The 18578-nt window shown below is 47.5% G+C and overlaps 1 protein-coding gene across 3 annotated transcripts in view; it reads right to left on the bottom strand.

Annotated features, from left to right (window-relative positions):
- PTPRG (protein tyrosine phosphatase receptor type G) overlaps positions 1 to 18578 on the bottom strand; it is a 671624-nt gene that overhangs the window by 69364 nt on the left and 583682 nt on the right. For all 3 annotated transcript variants that reach the window (XM_054695203.1, XM_037492051.2, XM_054695207.1), the window contains exons 11-12: positions 17556 to 17605; positions 15025 to 15799 (exon numbers count right to left, since the gene is read on the bottom strand). In XM_054695203.1, the coding sequence (XP_054551178.1) occupies positions 15025 to 15799; positions 17556 to 17605 (825 nt within the window). The remainder of the gene's footprint in view (positions 1 to 15024; positions 15800 to 17555; positions 17606 to 18578) is intronic.

Here is an 18578-nt window from a genome sequence, read left to right as displayed (position 1 = left end):
GTGGGGCTGGGAGAACACAGGTGGAGACAATTATGGGATGCAGGTGGCAGGAGAGCAAAGGTCACGTGTGGCCACAGGGAGAAGCCCCTTGAAAACTCCAAAGCCGAGTGCAGGCTGATGTGCTTAGCAAGGAGGCCTCCTGTTCTGCAAGAAAACGAGGCCAGCCTTCAGCCAGCCCAGAGCGTCCCTCGGCAGGATGGACTAAATACAGGGCTAATCAGGCTGCCTTTCCAAGTGGGTGGGCTGAATAGGAAAGAAATAATTGGTCCTGGGAGTGGATTTTTAAAGAGGCAAAGCTGCTAAGTGATGACAAGGTATGTTATGGTCCTTTTCACTGTTTCCTCGAATGTAGTTTAACTTAGTCACCTGTTTCATGCATGGGCCTGTGAAACAGCAAGATGGGCTTAAGTCCACCTCCCAAGTAAGCAGACAGAAGCCGGCAGTTGAAATACATTCTGATTAAAGACTGCAACAGAGCACTTTGGGACTTATAAAGTCTCAGCCCGTTCTTTTCACCCCTTGCACTGTAATTTTTCATTAGTGAGCTATATATATATCAAGCCCTGACTATGTGCCAGTTTGGGGCTAGGCAACAGGGATGCAGTAGATCAGTGTAGAGTCAGGACTGGGCACAGTGCAGGTTTTCTGATCCCATGCAGACCGGGTAAAGGAGGAGTCAGAGTCCTCAGTAGTTTTGCAGGTTTTTTATTTGGGGTTCACCAGGCATATGGCAGGCAGGGGTGCTGGCTGGGGGGCTGGGAGGCTGGCAGGCCTCCCAGCCCCCAGCAAGTCTTCACTCTATCTGGGCTCTCTGGCGTTCTCTGCTTCTGCTTCGGCTTCTCCTTCAGGTTCTGCTGCTGCTGGCTGGGGCTGCTCGCGTCCCCCCCGTGACGCCGCCCTTAAAAGCACAGTCTTAGCTCAGCTGAATCCCATCTACCTATGCCCACACCCTACTCCAGGTGCCCGCCATCAGGCATGCATTCAGGACAAGGATCCATCATCTATCCTGATGGCGGAAGGGCAGAAAAGCCTGATATTTTCTTTACCCTACAGTCCACCCCCTCAGGGTTTTCTGCCATACAGTCTATACATACATATACAATTTTCTAAACAAACAATGCAGCCATGGCCCACAAAAGCAAATACATCACAATATAACAAAATACAATATAACAAAATACAACAGAACACAAATAAGTCCAGGCAGGGCACCAACCAAGTGCAAAAGACAATTATTGGTACCAGCAGATGAGCCACCAAATCTGCTGCCGAAGGCACTGCTCATACGAGGGAGGGGAAATCACACACGGCATCTGCTATAACACACCAGGAGCCGTCAGGCTTCCTGGCCTTCTCTGGCTGTAGTCTCGGCTACAAGGCACACACAGCATCCACCCCCAGGATGCACTAGCTCTGGGATTGGCCATTTTATTCTGTTGGGGGTAATCGCCAACCCTCAGGGTTTCTGTCTGCAGTCGCTCCAACACTCGGCCTTCATGGCCACCCATGCGACTCACAGACCCTGCACTCAAGCCAACCCACTGCACAATCACATGGGTAGGGGATCCAAACTCTGCATTCGGCTTGGGCTCCACCCCAAGCCACATTCCCCACCCGTCCCCCAAGGACAGGTTCCTCAGCTCCTCACCCTCGCTCAAGAATGAGCAGGGCATCACCCACAGGTGATTTTACGAGACTCACAGTTCTTCAGCATACCCAGGCTGCTTAACAGCCGCTCAGGGCTTCTCAACTTATCATCAGTACCAGCTTTTGCTTTCTCAGTTGGCTTTTCTCCTCCACCTGGCCACTGGGCATACACAGGCTGCTTTTGGCCATCTAGGCCCACTGGCCACCCCCAGATTCTCAAAAAATAAACATAACCTGCTAAGGTCCTCCGCCTTCTGGCAGGATTGTCAGTCCAAAATCATCAGTTCATCAGTCTATCAGTCCATTGGCCTCTCCCTGCTTCAGCAATGGCCTGCTGCCTCAGGGGTCATTGGCTGGTCCTTTCCGGTGTCGTTGGCTGGTCCTATCCGGTGTCGTTGGCTGGTCCTTTCCGGTGTCGTTGGCTGGTCCTTTCGGGCGTCTCCTTCACGCCAGGTCTCATCCTGTAGCTCGTGGACGTATCCATCTTCTATACCGCCATGGTGCCTCCAGCGTCGTCACAGGCAAAGTCTGTTCTCCTTAGTCCCTCCAGGTCTTCGGAGGGCTCCAATACCCGTCTGCATGGATCTTGCCGACTTACGCCAATTGTAAGGGCAGGACTGGGCACAGTGCAGGTTTTCTGATCCCATGCAGACCGGGTAAAGGAGGAGTCAGAGTCCTCAGTAGTTTTGCAGGTTTTTTATTTGGGGTTCACCAGGCATATGGCAGGCAGGGGTGCTGGCTGGGGGGCTGGGAGGCTGGCAGGCCTCCCAGCCCCAGCAAGTCTTCACTCTATCTGGGCTCTCTGGCGTTCTCTGCTTCTGCTTCGGCTTCTCCTCAGGTTCTGCTGCTGCTGGCTGGGGCTGCTCGCGTCCCCCCGTGACGCCGCCCTTAAAAGCACAGTCTTAGCTCAGCTGAAATCCATCTACCTATGCCACACCCTACTCCAGGTGCCCGCCATCAGGCATGCATTCAGGACAAGGATCCATCATCTATCCTGATGGCGGAAGGGCAGAAAAGCCTGATATTTTCTTTACCCTACAATCAGACAAGAGCAGCTCTATGGCATGGGGCTATGGGCCATCTAGGGGAGAGAGGCAGACTAAAGCCAAATAATTAGAATAAAATGAATGTGATACCAGGGGAAGTACAGGAGCCAAAGGGAATAGCTGTCCTAGCCCAGGGGTTCTGGAGGGGACTCCCCACATTTGGGTGAGAAAGGATAAAGGGGAGTTAGCCAGGCCATGTGCATTCTGGACAGAGCACTAAAATGAGGGGGCGGGGAACCAAGATAGAGAGTCAGAAGCCACATCAGCCAGAGCTTTGAAAACAGGTAAGCACTGTTTGTCCCATGGGCTGTAGAGGCTACAGCTGGGTTGTGAGCCAAAGTAGCTAAGAATCACGTGTGCACACTTTCCCTCGACTTAACAATTTGATGGCAGAGCCCAGGTGATGAGCCAGAGGAACCGGAGTTGCAAATGAGAACCGCTTCACAGGGCTCCAGTAGGGGCAGCCCAGCCAAGGCATGGTCTGCCTTGGGGGTTGGGGGTGGGTTGCAGTAAACTCAAAGACCTGAGGATCCTGTTAGTGGAAAATGTGGCAGAAGGGCCGATGTTATAGGCCACATGTCCAGGGAACTCAGTTGCCACTCCAGGGGAACGTTGCAGATTAGCGGGATGCTCATGCCTTATTTCTTCCTTGCCTTCCTACAGGAAAGGGCTCTCGGTAGGGCTACTGTATAGCAGGCAGGTGGGAGGGGCAGAATGTAAACTCCAGGTTTCCATGTCCAAGTCACTGAAAAGGGCCCTTGGCCAACACAGTCCCTCACTCCAACATCTCTACCCAACTATTGGAAACGCCACCTCAGTGGGATTTCTGCAATTCTGATACAGTGGTCACTCCAGAATGTCCCGGCCTTCGGAGGAATGACCTAGTGGTAAGAGTCCATGCACGTTACACTATCTCTGAAATCACCCCTGTTCGTGATGCTGTCCCCCTCTCGCCCCAAAAGGTGACGGTTGAAGTTTTCATCAAGTGCTCAGAGCTCCAGAACCAAAACAGTCTGTGAACCCCTCCTGTGGACGCCTTGATGTCTGAAGGAGACCTGAAGGTCAGCAGGGGCTAGGGTCTGGGGGAAGTCACCGGCAGCGGGGACAGGGCTGGACTCCAACTAGTTTTCACGACTGACTCATTTCTCTTTCTCACATTTCATGGCACTTGCGTGACAACTGGGAACTCGGGGAGTGAACGCCGTCTGAAACCTCACTGGACCGCCCCGCACGGCAGTTTCTGTGGAAGTGAGCTCAGGTGACAAAGACCTTCTGTGTGAATGAGAGACGTGAGGAAATCAGCTGGCAGCAGTTTGTGCTCCACATGGACTAAAGGCAGGCAGCTGGGTCTTCATGGGAACGCACTACTGGATCTCTGTATGAGGCATGATAAAGTTGACTGCATCTTCAAATTCAAAACATTGCTGTCTTCATGGTGCCAGGAGCCTGGAACCTAATTCTCCACGTGGCCACATGAACTCACTGTCACTCTCCTGAGGAATTCTCACTGCCCTCACAGACAAGGCTCTTCAGGAGGGGGCCTTCCCCTCATCCCTCATCACCTGCTTCTCCCCACAGGGTATTCCAGCCAACCAGTGCCATCCTGGGCCATGGCTCCACCTCTCTGCCTTTTGCCTTGCCTACCTGGCTACCAGGAATTCCTCTCCTATCCCACCCTTAGAAGTTCATAGTGAGTCCTCAGATCCAGTTCAGGTGCTGTTGTCTCTGTGAGGCCTCCCTTGTCTTCAGCCTGTGCTATCTCCAGAGGGCAGAGTTCAGCTCATAGGCTCAAATCTTAGCTCCACCACCTTCTGCTGACTTTTAATCAATAATTCATTCATTTGGGCCTGGAGTTCTTCATCTTTAAAACAGGATTTACATATTTCATAATAATGTTGGGAAAATTCAATGAGAAGATGCCTGGAGCATGCTTATAAGTGTTTCCAGCACTGAGTTAATGCTGTGTAAGTCTATCATCATCGTCATCATGGACATGGTGGACTGCTTTTGCTACACACATCACACTCAATTATAACTGCTCTTTTATTAGTGCAAGGTCCCAGAGGTAGGGATGATTTCCATCTGTAGAACAACAGTAATAAAACCTTGTCTCTGACTAGCTCTGCAACTCTGGGCAAGTTACTTAGCCTCTCTGTGCCTCAGTTTCCTCTTATGTAAATGAAGGTGATACTATTGTCCGCTGTATTGTGTGTGGGAGGAAGGGGGATCAGGGTTTAAATGAGTTAGTCCATATAAAACTTAGAATGTTGCCTGGCACCCATAGGCAGCTGGTTAATGTTAGCGATGATTATCATCCTCACATCACCTCCCCTGCCAGCACTAATTATCCTCACAGGCAGCGGCACCCTCTCCTCCTCACACTCTAGCGCAGCACCAAGCAGATGCTGAGTGCTCACTGGGAGTCTGCTGAGTCTGATTCCTGGCTGTAACATCCGAGTGTGTAAGCAGCAACCTCACAGGACCTCAGAAGTGCCGGGCATTGGCACTGGGGCTGCCTGCCTGTGATGAAACTGCCAACAAAGAGCCAGAATCTCAACAGTCACGCTGAGATAAGACCACATTTCTTGATGTTCTTCTAAAGAATGGTTGTCCTGTCATCTGACTCAACGTGTGCCCTGGCAGGCTCTTAAAGGAGGAAGCATAACAAGATAGCAGAGCACTAGAAATACCTAACAATGCAAATTATATACTCTCCCCTCTGATGCCTTCAGTCTCCTAACAACATTCCCACGTTTAGGTCCACAGATTCTGGAACATGCTACAAACTTTTCAGTGGAACCGAGGCAGCGTGCCACAAAGTTACAGACCTGCACTTCAGAGTCAGGCAAACCAGATTCTAGATTCCTGTTCAGGCCATTCTAGCTGTGTGACTTTGGGAAAGTGACTGTCCATCTCTGAGCACCTGTAACATAATATTCACCTCTTACTAGGTTAAGAGGATTAAGTAAGATAATCTACATGAAGTAGATTGTGTAAATGATGGCTGCTAATTTATATGGCCAGACGCAAAGTGAAATCATAGGGCCCCTTGTTCAGAAATGATTAGGGAGTTTCAAGCAGGCTATGGTGGAGCATGAAGGCAAGTTCAGGGCCTTCTGAGGACAGGTCACATGCTCTAGAAGCCAGCTCCACCCGGCCAAGCATTAAGCACAGTGTGTGACACAGGGGAGAAGCTCAGAAAACATTCATTCTTATTTTCAATGGAACCAAGCAAAAGTACTGATGGTGTGATAAACCCCAATGCTCCTAACTGTTAGGAGCAGCTCACTTGTATTCAGAGCTTCACTTGTCACCCAGCTGCCTCCTGGAAGGTTCAGCAGAACCTTTACTGGAAATGTGCTTCCTTCCATGATGCCCAAATCCTGACAGCAGGATAAGTTCTAAGTAATGCAGTTCCCTTTTATCTCATCTCTGGTTCTTCCAGATGGTTTGGCTTTCCCAGGAAGACCAGTCCTTCAATTCCTCTCTGGAGGAGGTGGGAGTATGAAGAAGGGGTATGAACTGGCAGTCTAGGATGAATCTGGCTTGCTACCCTACCCCTCGCCCATATTTATTTTTAAACTGTGAGTTAAATGCCATCATTTAATAAGCAAATAAGTTCACATAAAAATCAATAATGGAACCTTCTACTGAAGATGTAAGGCTGGCAACACAGACCTAAATTCCCACATGCAAACATCAGTAAGGATAAAGGAGTATAACGCTCTTCTGACAGGGCATGTCTCACTAGTTTGCCACAGTCCCTACTGTTCCCTAATGTTACACACCAGACCTACTTTCCTGATCTCTGACTCCTGCTGCCAACTCACTCTAACCAGTCTAATTTCAGTCTGTAGGATAGCATTCTAGGTACAGGAGTCTGCAGAACAATACCAACTTGGGTCTTTAAAAAAGTCCTCATAATCGGGCCTCCCCTGGTGGCGCAGCAGTTGCACGCTGGGCTGCGAAGCTGCCGGCAGCCTCTGCAGGGCCGGTTCGATCCCTGGCCACTAGCGAGGGTCCCGCATGGCGCACAGACCTCTCCTGCCGCCTGCTGCTCCCCTCAGCAGTGCATTTCGTCAGTCTGCCTGTTCTGTTCCCTGCTCTGGCTCTGGTGAATTCTCTCACCCTCCCGCACTTCTCACTGTACCCGGGTTCTTGTATAAATAAATAAATCTTTAAAAAAAAATAAATAAGGGCCTCCCCGGTGGCGCAGCGGTTGAGCGCTGGGTTGCAAAGCTGCCCGCAGCCTCTGCAGCGCCAGTTCGATCCCCGGCTGCTCCCCGGCCGCCGGAGGAGGGTCCCACATGGGGTGCAGACCTCTCCTGCCGCCCGCTGCTCCCCTCAGCAGTGTACTTCGGTCCTTCTGCCTGCTCTGCTCCCCGCTCTGGCTCTGGTGAATTCTCTCACCCTCCCGCGCTTCTGACTGTACCCAGTGCTTGTATAAATAATAAATAAATAAATAAATAAATAAATAAATAAAGCACAAATGTTAAAAAAAACAAAAAAATAAAATAAAATAAAAAGTCCTCATAATCAAAAGCAAAAGTCCTGGTTTAATAAACTCCTGACCATGACTCTGAAATCACGAACCTGGAACAAGAGGCTGTCTCTGTACAAGGCAGCTTTCCCAATTCAACATTTATGTCTGAAGCTATTTAATTTTGCAATGAGTAAGTAATTACCACACTGTTGCTTTGCTTATAACAACGTGGGTCATTCCCCTCAGTGAACTTGGACTTTTTGATACTCTTTCAAAGCTCCATCTTGCTGGCCTGTATATGAGAGGATAAAAAGGGAAGGGGGTATCAACTTACACCCCCTCTCTCCCCATGAACGTGATGTGCGCATGCAGGGCTACAGGGAGGGTCAGGAGACATGAGACCAAACTGGGTTAAGCTCAGAGAAAGAGCCTATTTCAGAAATGTCCTCCAAATGAAACTTGGAGCAAGAGGCTAACTAACCCTCTTAGAGAATTTGCAGGCGGGAGGTCAGGCTTAACGATCTCACATGGCCTTTCCTCCTCCTGGTTTTTATTTCAGCATCCAGCAGAATCTGAGTACAGTGCCTCCATGAGCTTTTTAAAAAAATTTTTTTAAAAAAAGAAAAGAAAAACAGTTTTCAGTGGCATATGTCACCACTGAATTAATGCTGTTTGCCTTTTACTGGCTTGGCTCTCATCCCAGTAGAAGCAAATAAAAACGGAGTACAATGTACTATAAATGCTACAGGCAGCGAGCATCAGATGGACTGAAACGCTTCCTACCCCACACCAAGGGCTCCGCTGCTGCGACAGGACAAGAACTCCTGCCATGTCAAGACACACCAGCTTGCACTGAGAGGCCACTCTAGGAGGAGGGAATGCAGGATTCACTTTTCAAGAAAGACCAAGAGAAGAGGAAGTTGCCTACTGCATCCTATCACCTCAATCGATGATGGGCAACTTGACTGCATTTGTTTTGAGTAACACCACCCATTAAAAGACACCCACAGTCGTGAATTGAGGCAGCTGCTTTTGAAAAAATTGTGGTAAAAAACACATCAAGTTTGCCATCTTAGCCACTTCTAAGAGTACAGAAGCAGTGTTAAGTACAGTCACGTTGTTGTGCAACCAACCTCCAAAATCTGTTTTCAGTCTGCAAAACTGCAATTCTAGATCCACTGCACAACAACTGCCCATTCCTTGCTCCCCCTAGTCCCTGGCAACCACCAGTCAAGTCTCTGTCTTTGACAATGACATCTCTAGCTGCCTCCTAAAAGCAGAATCCTGAACGCTGGTATCTTTATGACAGGCTTACTGCACTTAGCACAATGTCCTCAAGGTTGATATGGATATATCAACCATTGATATTGATATGGATATATATCCTATGATATGGATATATCATAGCAGGTGTCAAAATTTCCTTCCTTTTTAAGCCTGAATAATATTCCACTGGGCTTATAGATATGCCACGTTTTGTTGATTCACATTCACTAATCCATCAATGAACATTTGGCTGCTTCTACCTCTTGGCTATTGTGAATAATGCAGTATGAACAACATGTACAAATATCTCTTTGATATCATCCTACTTTCTATTCTTTTGGGTATATATTCAGAATTGAAATTGCTGGGCCCTAGAGTCATTCTGTTTTAATTTTTTTAAAGACTTATTTTATTTATTTATGCATACAAGAGGTGGGTTGTAGGCAAGAGGTGTGTGTGTGTGTGTGTAGGGGGGGCGGGTGACAGAATTCACCAGAGACAGAGCGGGGAGCAGAACAGGTGGACTGACTGAAATACACTGCTGAGGGGAGCAGCAGGCGAGTTAGGAGAGGTCTGCTGCGCCATGTGGGTTGCTCCCTGGTGGGGATCGAACTTGGCTCCCAATGGTTTCATAGTACGAGACTTATCCCCTTGCACCACCAGGGATGCCCCTGTTTTAAAATTTTTGAGGAATGTTGTCCTGTTTTTCAGAGTGGCTACACCATTTTCATTCCCACCAACAACACATAAGGGCTCCAATTTCTTCACATCCTCCCTCATATTTGTTATTTTTATTTTGTCATGCCTTTTTTCTGTTTTGATGATAACCTTCCTTAAGGGTGGCTATAATAAGGTGACTTCTTTTTACAGGGTCAAAAAGCTTACTTTCTTTGTCTGGAGTCCTGATGCTATCTGAGCCACTGATGCAGATTACACAATGGTTCGTCACTTACAAATACCCATGTCTTTCTGCAGTGGGACACAGATTCTGTGTTCCCATTATTGTGTCTGAGCTGGAATAGAGCATTTTGTGTTTCTACTTCTATCACTGCCAGAGTGCTTGTGAATAAGCATGCCTTACCACTTCAGACAGAGCTCACTTCATCAGACTCAAACAATCAAATAAGATGCTGTCATGTCTACTTCAATTAGATACTGGAAATTGAGGATATTTGAGAAATCCCAAGTTAATTCCAAGCCCCATAAATACCGCTGGTCCTGACCTACCAACCTGCCATCATAGATGCTTTACTGCAACATCACACACCTCTGCAGATGCCTACAACATTTATGTCAAATGCACACCCACTCCAACCTGAACTCCTGACTCCAACCTCTGCAAACCTGCTTGTTCTGAGTGGGGTCTAGTGTCTCACACCAAGAGACATACCATCTGTCCTAGTTCAAACATCACTCAGAGCAGGACAAAAACTTCCAAGGACCTAAATACTCCTAGGAGCAAATTAAACCATGCTGGCAATGAACAACTTCGCCCTGTTGCCCCAAGCTGGTTCTTGCCAACACACCCTGGAAGATGACAGCCAAGAGCAGAAGCAAGTGGGATCATAGAAAAAACATTTCCAGAAAAAGGAACCTGCCCAACCTTGACTGAAAATTGCTTCTGAAAGTGCCTGCTGTGATTTATTTTAAAAGAAGTACACTACAGGTCTCCCACCTGGACACTTCAGTTGGGCATGGTGTTCATGATTTCCACCCTATCTTCTGAGGTTGTGCTGCTGTTTATCCATTTCAAGTTGATTACCGATTTTAACTGAACTCAAGTAAACTTTGAAAAGGAAACTTTATATTAATTACTACCACAGAAATTTCTTGACCTCAGTACTATTGACACGAGGGTGATTCTTTGCTTGGGGCTGACCATGCTCTGCTGAACAGCACCCTCGGTCTCTACCCAGTAGATGCCAGTTGCACCCTCCTCCTGGTTAGGACAACCAAATATGTTTCTGGATATTGCTAAATGTCCCTGTAGGGGTGGAGGAAAAGTCATCCCAGGCTAAGAACCTCTGCCAAATAGTAAATTGGCGTCTTTTTAACAAGTATGCATTCAAATATTCACTTTATAATAAATATTTCACCTGAAATTATCTTGTGTAGCTCACTTGGGGAGCAAGTCCCAAAGCCAGGTGGCTTCAGGGCCCATGTGGGTGCTCCATCTTGCCACGTGCTGTTCCGCCCTGGGCTCTTCCTTAACCTTAAGAGCCTCGGTCTCCTCACAGACCTGGTGGTGACATTGACAGCCAAGCTCTCAGGGGGCACTGCAGGGTAAGTGACATGCAGCACCACTGCAAAACAAATGGTAGCTGATGATACTGTTTCTGTAATCAGGGGCTTTCAATCTGGGTTCCTTAGAGCTTGAGGTTTCCAAAGAGGTGACTCAGAGCTGCCCAATGCACTGGGTTGCTGGAGATGAGCAGCTTCTACACTAGTCTAACGCAGAACAGCAGCCCAGGTCTCTAACCAGCTCTGTCCCTTCTTAGTTTGCAGGCTGGACGAAGGGTCGTATATGGCCTGGGGCAGGAGTGAAGGGGGTAGTAGTTTGCTTATCCCTGATTGGGACTCTTAGGGATGAACCACAGGAAGCAAACAACAAGCTTTCAGTAAATAACTGTTTCTATACTGGGGTTCTGAGCAAGACTTAGTCTGAAACAGGAGTTTCCCTTATTTAAAGAAACAAAACTGGAAACACGAAATGATGAGTTTGTAGCTCATGCCCTGCTGGACGGCTTTTGCCAGGACCTACTGCACCACACACCAGCCTGAGAACATTATATTGCTGTGAGAGGATCTGGGGGTGCCTCCTCAACCCTGTTCAGGCTATGGGTCCTGAGGGTGGGACCACGTCAGAGTTCCATGCAGCACAGCGGAGGGCATCACACTAAACAAATGTCAGCAGGAGGCATGTGGTGTGAGAGACGGAGCGAGTGCACTCAGGCCTCTCGGCCTTCTGGTCACTTCCAGGGCATTTTTGCAGCTATCGCATCTACTCCACATGAGAGGCCAAGCACAACAGGGATGCTTACCTATCTGCCAAGGGAATGTATTTAGTTCAGCACATATAAAAAAAGAAATGATTTTTTTTTAATTTGCTAAAACTTGGGGGATTCTTCAGATAGACTTCAATGTCTGGCTCCCTAAGAGTCTCACTGGCAACAGCAGTTGGAATTAAATAAGGGGGCCTTCTTTAGAAAGGGCATGAATTCTCTAGATTGCTGCAGGCCTCACAGCTCCCTAATGTCTAACACCTTGTCTTTTTCTCTTACTGATACTCTGTCTGATAAATTACTGTAGGTATCTGAGTTTGTCTTCTATAATTTCCCTCTTTGTGAGTTAATACTAATTCTACTGCCCATAGGACTTTAAAAGGTGTTATTAAACACCAAAGGTCTCTGGGCCACAAAACCAAAAAATATTTACTATCTGGCCCTTCACAGAAAGTTGGCGATCAATCTCTGGCTTAAGCAATCACTACCACCACTCTTGAATTTGAATTGCCTGCCATTCTGAAGTGAAATTACACTTTGCTTTGGGAAGCTGTGCACTTTCCCATTTATTTATTTATTTATTAAGAAGATTTATTTATTTATTTATACATACAAGCACTGGGTACAGTCAGAAGCACAGGAGGGTGAGAGAATTCACCAGAGCCAGAGCGGGGAACAACAGGCAGACTGACGAAATACATTGCTGAGGGGAGCAGCGGGCAGCAGGAGGGGTCTGCGCGCCATGTGGGACCCTCGCCTGGTGGCCGGGGAGCAGTTGGGGATCGAACCTGTGCTGCAGAGGCTGCAGGCAGCTTCACAACCAGGCACTCAACCGCTGCGCCACTGGGGAGGTCTGCACTTTCCCATTTAGATAAAGGACCTGCTGGTCTCCCATTGTTAGGTATAAGCTGGAGTTCCCGGGGGTCATTTTTAAGGCCAGCTCGCTGTGGCCACAGCCTCGGCACACTTCTTAATGTCCTGGATGAATGCAAAAGAAACTCCTGCTAGGAGCCTCCCAACGATGATGTGGCCGTGGGCTGTGGACAGCTCCTCCTTCCTTATCACTGACAGCAAGGAGGGTGCTATGCATCCACACAGCCTCTGGCACTAAGGGGATCTCTATCCTCACTTCACAGATGAGGACGCTGAGCCAAGATCAGCCTGAGGATCCCCAGTGGACTGGAGGCAGAGCCCCCTGGGGCGATCTCACTCTAAAGCTACATTGCCAAGATGGAAGACACTCACCATCTTGTCTTAAAAGATGAAGCTGAAAGGCTGAAGCTGGAGACCCACCCCATTCCTGGAGTTGGGAATCTCCAGGGTTGACCCTGTTCCCTGAAATGTGACTCTAATTCACAATGACTCGTTTCCATGCCCCATGTCCCTATTCCTTTCTAATCTCTCAGGATGTAAATACTCCTAAGTTACATGCTCTGCACCTATTTCCCAGGAAGTTAGGCAAAAAGAAAGTGAAGAGAAGCAGGCTGAGAGTCCTAGGTCCAAAGATGAACTAACTGAAGCTTGAAAATCAATTCCAAGTCCACCACAAGTCTTTGAAAAGATGACACTGGTCTAAGCCACCATCACTGCCACCTGTGAACTGGGCTTCCTCGGTCCTCTCCTGCCTCCCCTATATAATGTCCACACAGAGGCTACAGTCACCTTTCAAAAAAGCTAGTCAGATGGGTAATAATGCTCCTGCTGAAACCCACCTCTGGTTTTCTGATGCAGTTAGAAGCAAATCCTGGATATGGCTGCTGAGTGTCATGCTGGTCTGAGCTCCTCGAGTATCTACACCCACCTCTCCTCCCTGCTCCTGACTCTATGTCTGGATGCCCTGGACTTCCAACGGCTCCCAGGACGATCCAAATGAATCCGCACTTTAGAGTCTCTGATCCTTCTGTTCCACAGCCCAAAATGCTCTTCCATGTACCTCTGAGTGGTTTGGTCTTCACCAGGTGGGTCTCCACTCAAATGCCATCCTTTGACCACTAGATGCTACACTGTCCTGACTCCAGCACTTAACACTATTTGAAGTTATGCATTTGTCTACTGGAATATTCTCAAGCTCTCCAACTAGAATATAAATCCCAGGAGAAAAGAAATCTGTTTTGGTCTATGTTTTCTTCCCAATGCCTACTTTGGTGCCTGGTACACAGTGGGTACTCCAAAAATATTTTTTAACTATTTTCAAATGAAGGAAACTCAACCTTTTCACAGCAGTTCCTAGAGGAAATATCACTGTTCATGCAAGAATAGCTTCAAAGAACTTCACAAGTAGCCAGATATTTCCTTCTCTCAATTCAACGCAAACCTAAATTCAACCTTTCCCTAAAACCAGGGCACACTGAGCAACAGACATAGGAAACCCACACTTCAAAAAAGGAGTCCATACCAGCTTTAAGGAGGATCGTAATTCAAAACATGAAAATTTATTCTAAGTTGTATCTTAACATACGAGATCTCAGCTTTAGATGAATTTTAATGTTTACAAGTGCAAAAGCAAATAAATATTTACCAGTTGCTTTTTTTTTGCACTCTTATAACTCCACAACAGCTTAGATGCAAAAAAAATTGTTGCTAAACATCTTGTAGTCTGGCAAAAGGAAGAATTTCTTATTAAGAAAACCCCTCACAACGATAACTACCCCTCATGCTCACAGCTCCCTCGCAGAAACTATCAGGATGATTTGTTGAAATTTGAGCACACGATAGAGCCACGAAATCGCCAACCATCAGGGTGAGGGGGCACATCCTCACCACGGAGCCCAGACAAGCCTCGCCCCGGCTTGCCATCTATAAACCAGGCAATTTGCACAGCAAATGGGGCTCTGAGACAGAGTCCTATTTCTTGGGCCAGGACCATGAGCTGAAACCAACTCCCCCAAGCAGGGGCCTTTCATTCTTTATGTTTTGATGTAATGTTGCTTTTCTAGAATGACCTTTCTAGTCACGATAGGTGTCTGCCCTCCTCATTCATCATTCTATTTGATGGCACCCTGTCCATTTCCTCTCTTACCATCTCCCACTCTCCAACTTGCGTTAGCTCATTTCCTTGTTTGCCAGCTAACCTGCCTGCTTGCTAACCTCCAGACATGCAGCCCAGCTGGCTGCCACCTCTCTGCCTTCTCCATACTGGGTTCCAGGTGGCAGGGACTAATTTCCAGGTCAGCCCCAGCCCACTGGCGGGCATGAAAGAGGAAGTCCATAAATAAAGGTGTTGAATAAATGGATAAGGAATGAAATATTAATGAATAAACAGCTCAAGATGGATGTCTCCCTTATTCATTTGTTTTCTTGTGTGGTTGAAGTCTTTGGAGTTATTCTGAAACAAGTGGCTTTTACCAGGAAATAAATATCAAGGTGACACTTCCTGCAGCGAGACTAGGAGAGCAGAGGCTATTCTTACTAGAAAAAAACAGTCATACACGCACACCTCTGCACGACTGCCATTTGTCTTTTCTATCAGGGGCAAGATGATTCCAAGAATATTAAGCACTTTCTGGATCTTCATCCCCTATCCCCACAGCAAGACTATTCACAACAGAAAGGAGCCTCGAATGAGGACCGGGCCGCTTACCTGGATTTACAGTGATAAATTTGCTATCTTCGGAAAATCGGTCCCCTCGGGACATAGGCTTTTTCGATGGCATTTCCGGCTTCTTGGGCTCACTCCCTTCATAATGTTCCTCTGTGACTGTGGGGGGCACTTGGGTGGAGGTGACCGAATGGGGGTCCAGGCCTGGGTCGGCATCCCTGGTGGCACCAGGCTGGTCTGTGGGGCCGGCACTGTGGTTGCGCCCAGGTATAGTCTGATGCCCGCCCTTCTGGGCAGGTCTACTGGGAGATGAGGGGGTGGGGGCGGGCTCGGTCTGGTTCCGCTCCTGGGTGGCGTGGGTCCCCTCACTCTTTTCCTTCTTCTCAGAGTCCTTCTCCCCCTCCTCCTCATGCTCCCGCTCCCCATCCTCACGCTCACTTTTCTCGTCCTTGTTCCCTTCCTCGGCACCCTGGCTGTCCTTGGTGGGCGCCGAATCACCGTCGGGGCCGGGGGAAGCCAAGGCCTCTGTGGTGGCGAGGACGGGTCTCACGGCCTGTTTGCTGGCAGAGGCGGCCGTCGGGAGGCGGGTGGGCCACACAGTGCTGGGGAAGGAGGAGATGCCGCCGCCGCTGAACCCCAGCCCGGCCAGGAGCGTGCTGGTGACAACTGAGGCCACGGTGGCCTGGCTGCCACTGGAGGAAGGGCCCATCCCAGTCGCCATGGACACAAACGAGAAAGGGATGCCCGACGATGTCCAAGTAGAAGACCCGGAGCTGATGGGGGCCATGTCTGCCGAGGAGGCAGGAGACGCTGTGGGCTTGAAAGGGTCACCAGGCGAGGTTGAGGGAAGGGACAGGGCAAGAGAAAGCAGAGACATGTCAGCCATTAGGACTGGAAACGAGACCCAGGTGGTGACACTCAGAGGGTTTTATTCATCCTTTACCATACCCACGGGGGTCCCCAAAGCATGCTGTGAAAGTGGACATGAGGGGAGCCCTGCATGACCATGTCTGGCCTTACAATTACTTGGAGTGCATTCAAATTTGTAACTAGCACATCAAGCCCAACTTTTCACTAATATTGCTCAGGATGAGGCTAAGTGGCAAAAAAGTAAGTAGCATTAATATTGGCTTAAAGACAAATGAAATAAGCAGTCAATTGGCAACATCAGATGGTCAACTGGGGGGCAACAGAAGAGGCAGGAGCCCTAGCTTTTTCATGCGTCAAGGGTGCTATGGAGAATATACAGCTGTTAGATGGTGAAATGCCCTGGGGATCTGGTCTTCCACCTGACGGTGAGGAGGTGATGGACAAAGAGGGGAAACACCCCACCAGGTCTGAAAGCAGGAACCACACTGCACTGTGGCTTCCAGAACTGGCTTCCAGTCCATGTAGGTGGGCACTAAACAGTGGCTATTCCTTTCAGAGTCTCCAGGTTTACCCATGGCAACACCTATGCCCATGTGGATGATGACAAGAACCAGAGTTCCATTTAATAAGTGCCAATTATATGCCAGGACTTTCCGTGATACGATGTAGGCACACACGACCATCACCATTTTATAGGTGAGGAAATTGAGGCATGGCGATGTTAAGGGACAAGGGCAAGGTGGGGTGTGTCTAAAGCTGAACTCATGCTTCCTATTATACTGAACTGTCACTGGCATACAGTATCTTAGGAAAGAAGTAGTTGCTCTGAGCTGTTCATATAATTCTAGCCTTATAATCTGCTGCACAGAATCCAGATTTCACCCCATTAATTATGCCATTCAGAACATTGAGACCAACTTAGATTTCATAACATCATCAATTTTTACTCCGAAAACTTGGTTGTGTAAGGGTGAGCAAGTTAGCAATCACATTCTGAAGTTGGTAAAGGACATGCCAGATGCCACATAAGATAAGGCACAGGAGTCAGAAGTCAGATGGTCTGGGTTTGAGCTGACCCCTCACTTTGCTCCCTGGCTGATAACTGGGCACATTGATCTAAGTCACTAAGCCTTGATTTCCTCATCCATAAAATGGAAATAAGAGTAAAACCAATCCTGTGGGATGCCACAAGAAGTAAATAAAATCATCTTAGGTTTCCTAGAAACCTAGGAAATGCTGGGTAAGTTTTATGCTATAGTTGTTATCGCCAATACTGTTGTAAGTATGGTGACTGTTAGTTGCACTAGAAACGAGGAAACTTAGATGTTAATTGAGGCTCCAGAAATGCGCAAATCCACATAACTTTGGGCAAATGACAGCCTCCGAATGCAGCAGCTGTCAAATGCAGGTCTCGGAACAGATCTTTTACATTCTTACATTGTGTGATCCCGCATTTAACAAATAATTAAAAATCTAGAGAGTTTTTACCTTGACAAATTATGCAGTATAACACAACTGCTTTAACTCTGTTGCCCAGCTTGTTTTCATAATTTATTCAACTAGAGTGAATAATGTTACTTTTTTCCTGTATTTTAACCGGTTCACATCAAGCAGTATAACAACATCATACTGCCACCGTGTGGTGACAGTTTTAAATGCATGTGAAGTAACTCGTCAGCCCAAGACTACCATTCTGTACTTACCACTCCTGTTTTCACAATTCTGGTCCCTTGGAATATCCGAGTGGTATTAGCTGAAAAACAAGGAGATTACATTGTTAGGTATGTAACTCTGTTATTCCAACAAAATTTTACTTAGATACACAAATTTGAGTCACATATAATTTCCGCAAGTCATGAAATACTCCTTTTAAGATTTTTTTTTTTTTTTTAACCAACCATTTGAAATTGTAAAATTCTTCTTAGCTTGAGTCATAAAAAATTGCAGACGACTCTATTTTTCCTCTGGGCCATAGTTTTCTAACTCTTATTAGTTTAAGACAATTTAAAAACTTTTGTTTTCTACTGAGGTTAAATACAGTAAAAATGAACAAAACTGAAGAAGTGTGGTCTCATTACTCTACTTCTGCAAACACCTGTGTTCTAGTACCCATACTGAGCTGTGGACATTCTCCAGCACCCATCCCCTGCTTGCTGTCAATGCCACATTCACCCCCTAAAGGTGACCACCATTCATTCTGACTTGCTGCTGTTTTGCCTTCTTTTGCGCTTGTATGTATGGAATCATATATTCCATTTTGGTTATATTTTTTAAAAAAATTATACAAGAACTGGGGTACAGGCCAGAGACACGGGAGGGTGCGAGGATTTACCAGAGACAGAACGGGGAAGTGGGCGTGACAGGAGAGGTCTGCCACACCATGTGGGAATCTCCCTGGTCAGCTGGGGATCGAATCCACGCTGCAGAGGCTGCGAACAGCTTCCCAGAGCTGTGCTCAATCCCCTGTGCCACCGGGGAGGCCCTGGTTATAATTTCTTATAGTTTGCTTTGAGTGGTTATGGTATGCATCCTAGACTTAGCTTACCTTAAATTAACATTTTACCACTTTCTTAAAATATTGTGCAGTACAATAATTGATATTTATTTGCCTGCCTCATCTATTGTGTACTGTCATCTTTCATTTCTACTTATGTTTTATGGGATAAGAGGGGGTCTTAGTGGTGGGTGTGGTGTAGCAACAACACCTGAAGGGGGCGATCCTATAC

Source organism: Talpa occidentalis, unplaced genomic scaffold (assembly GCF_014898055.3).
Source record: "Talpa occidentalis isolate TD23 unplaced genomic scaffold, MPIMG_talOcc4v2.1 talOcc4.10, whole genome shotgun sequence".
Classification (NCBI taxonomy): domain Eukaryota; kingdom Metazoa; phylum Chordata; class Mammalia; order Eulipotyphla; family Talpidae; genus Talpa; species Talpa occidentalis.
This window is presented reverse-complemented; position numbering and strand designations above follow the sequence as displayed.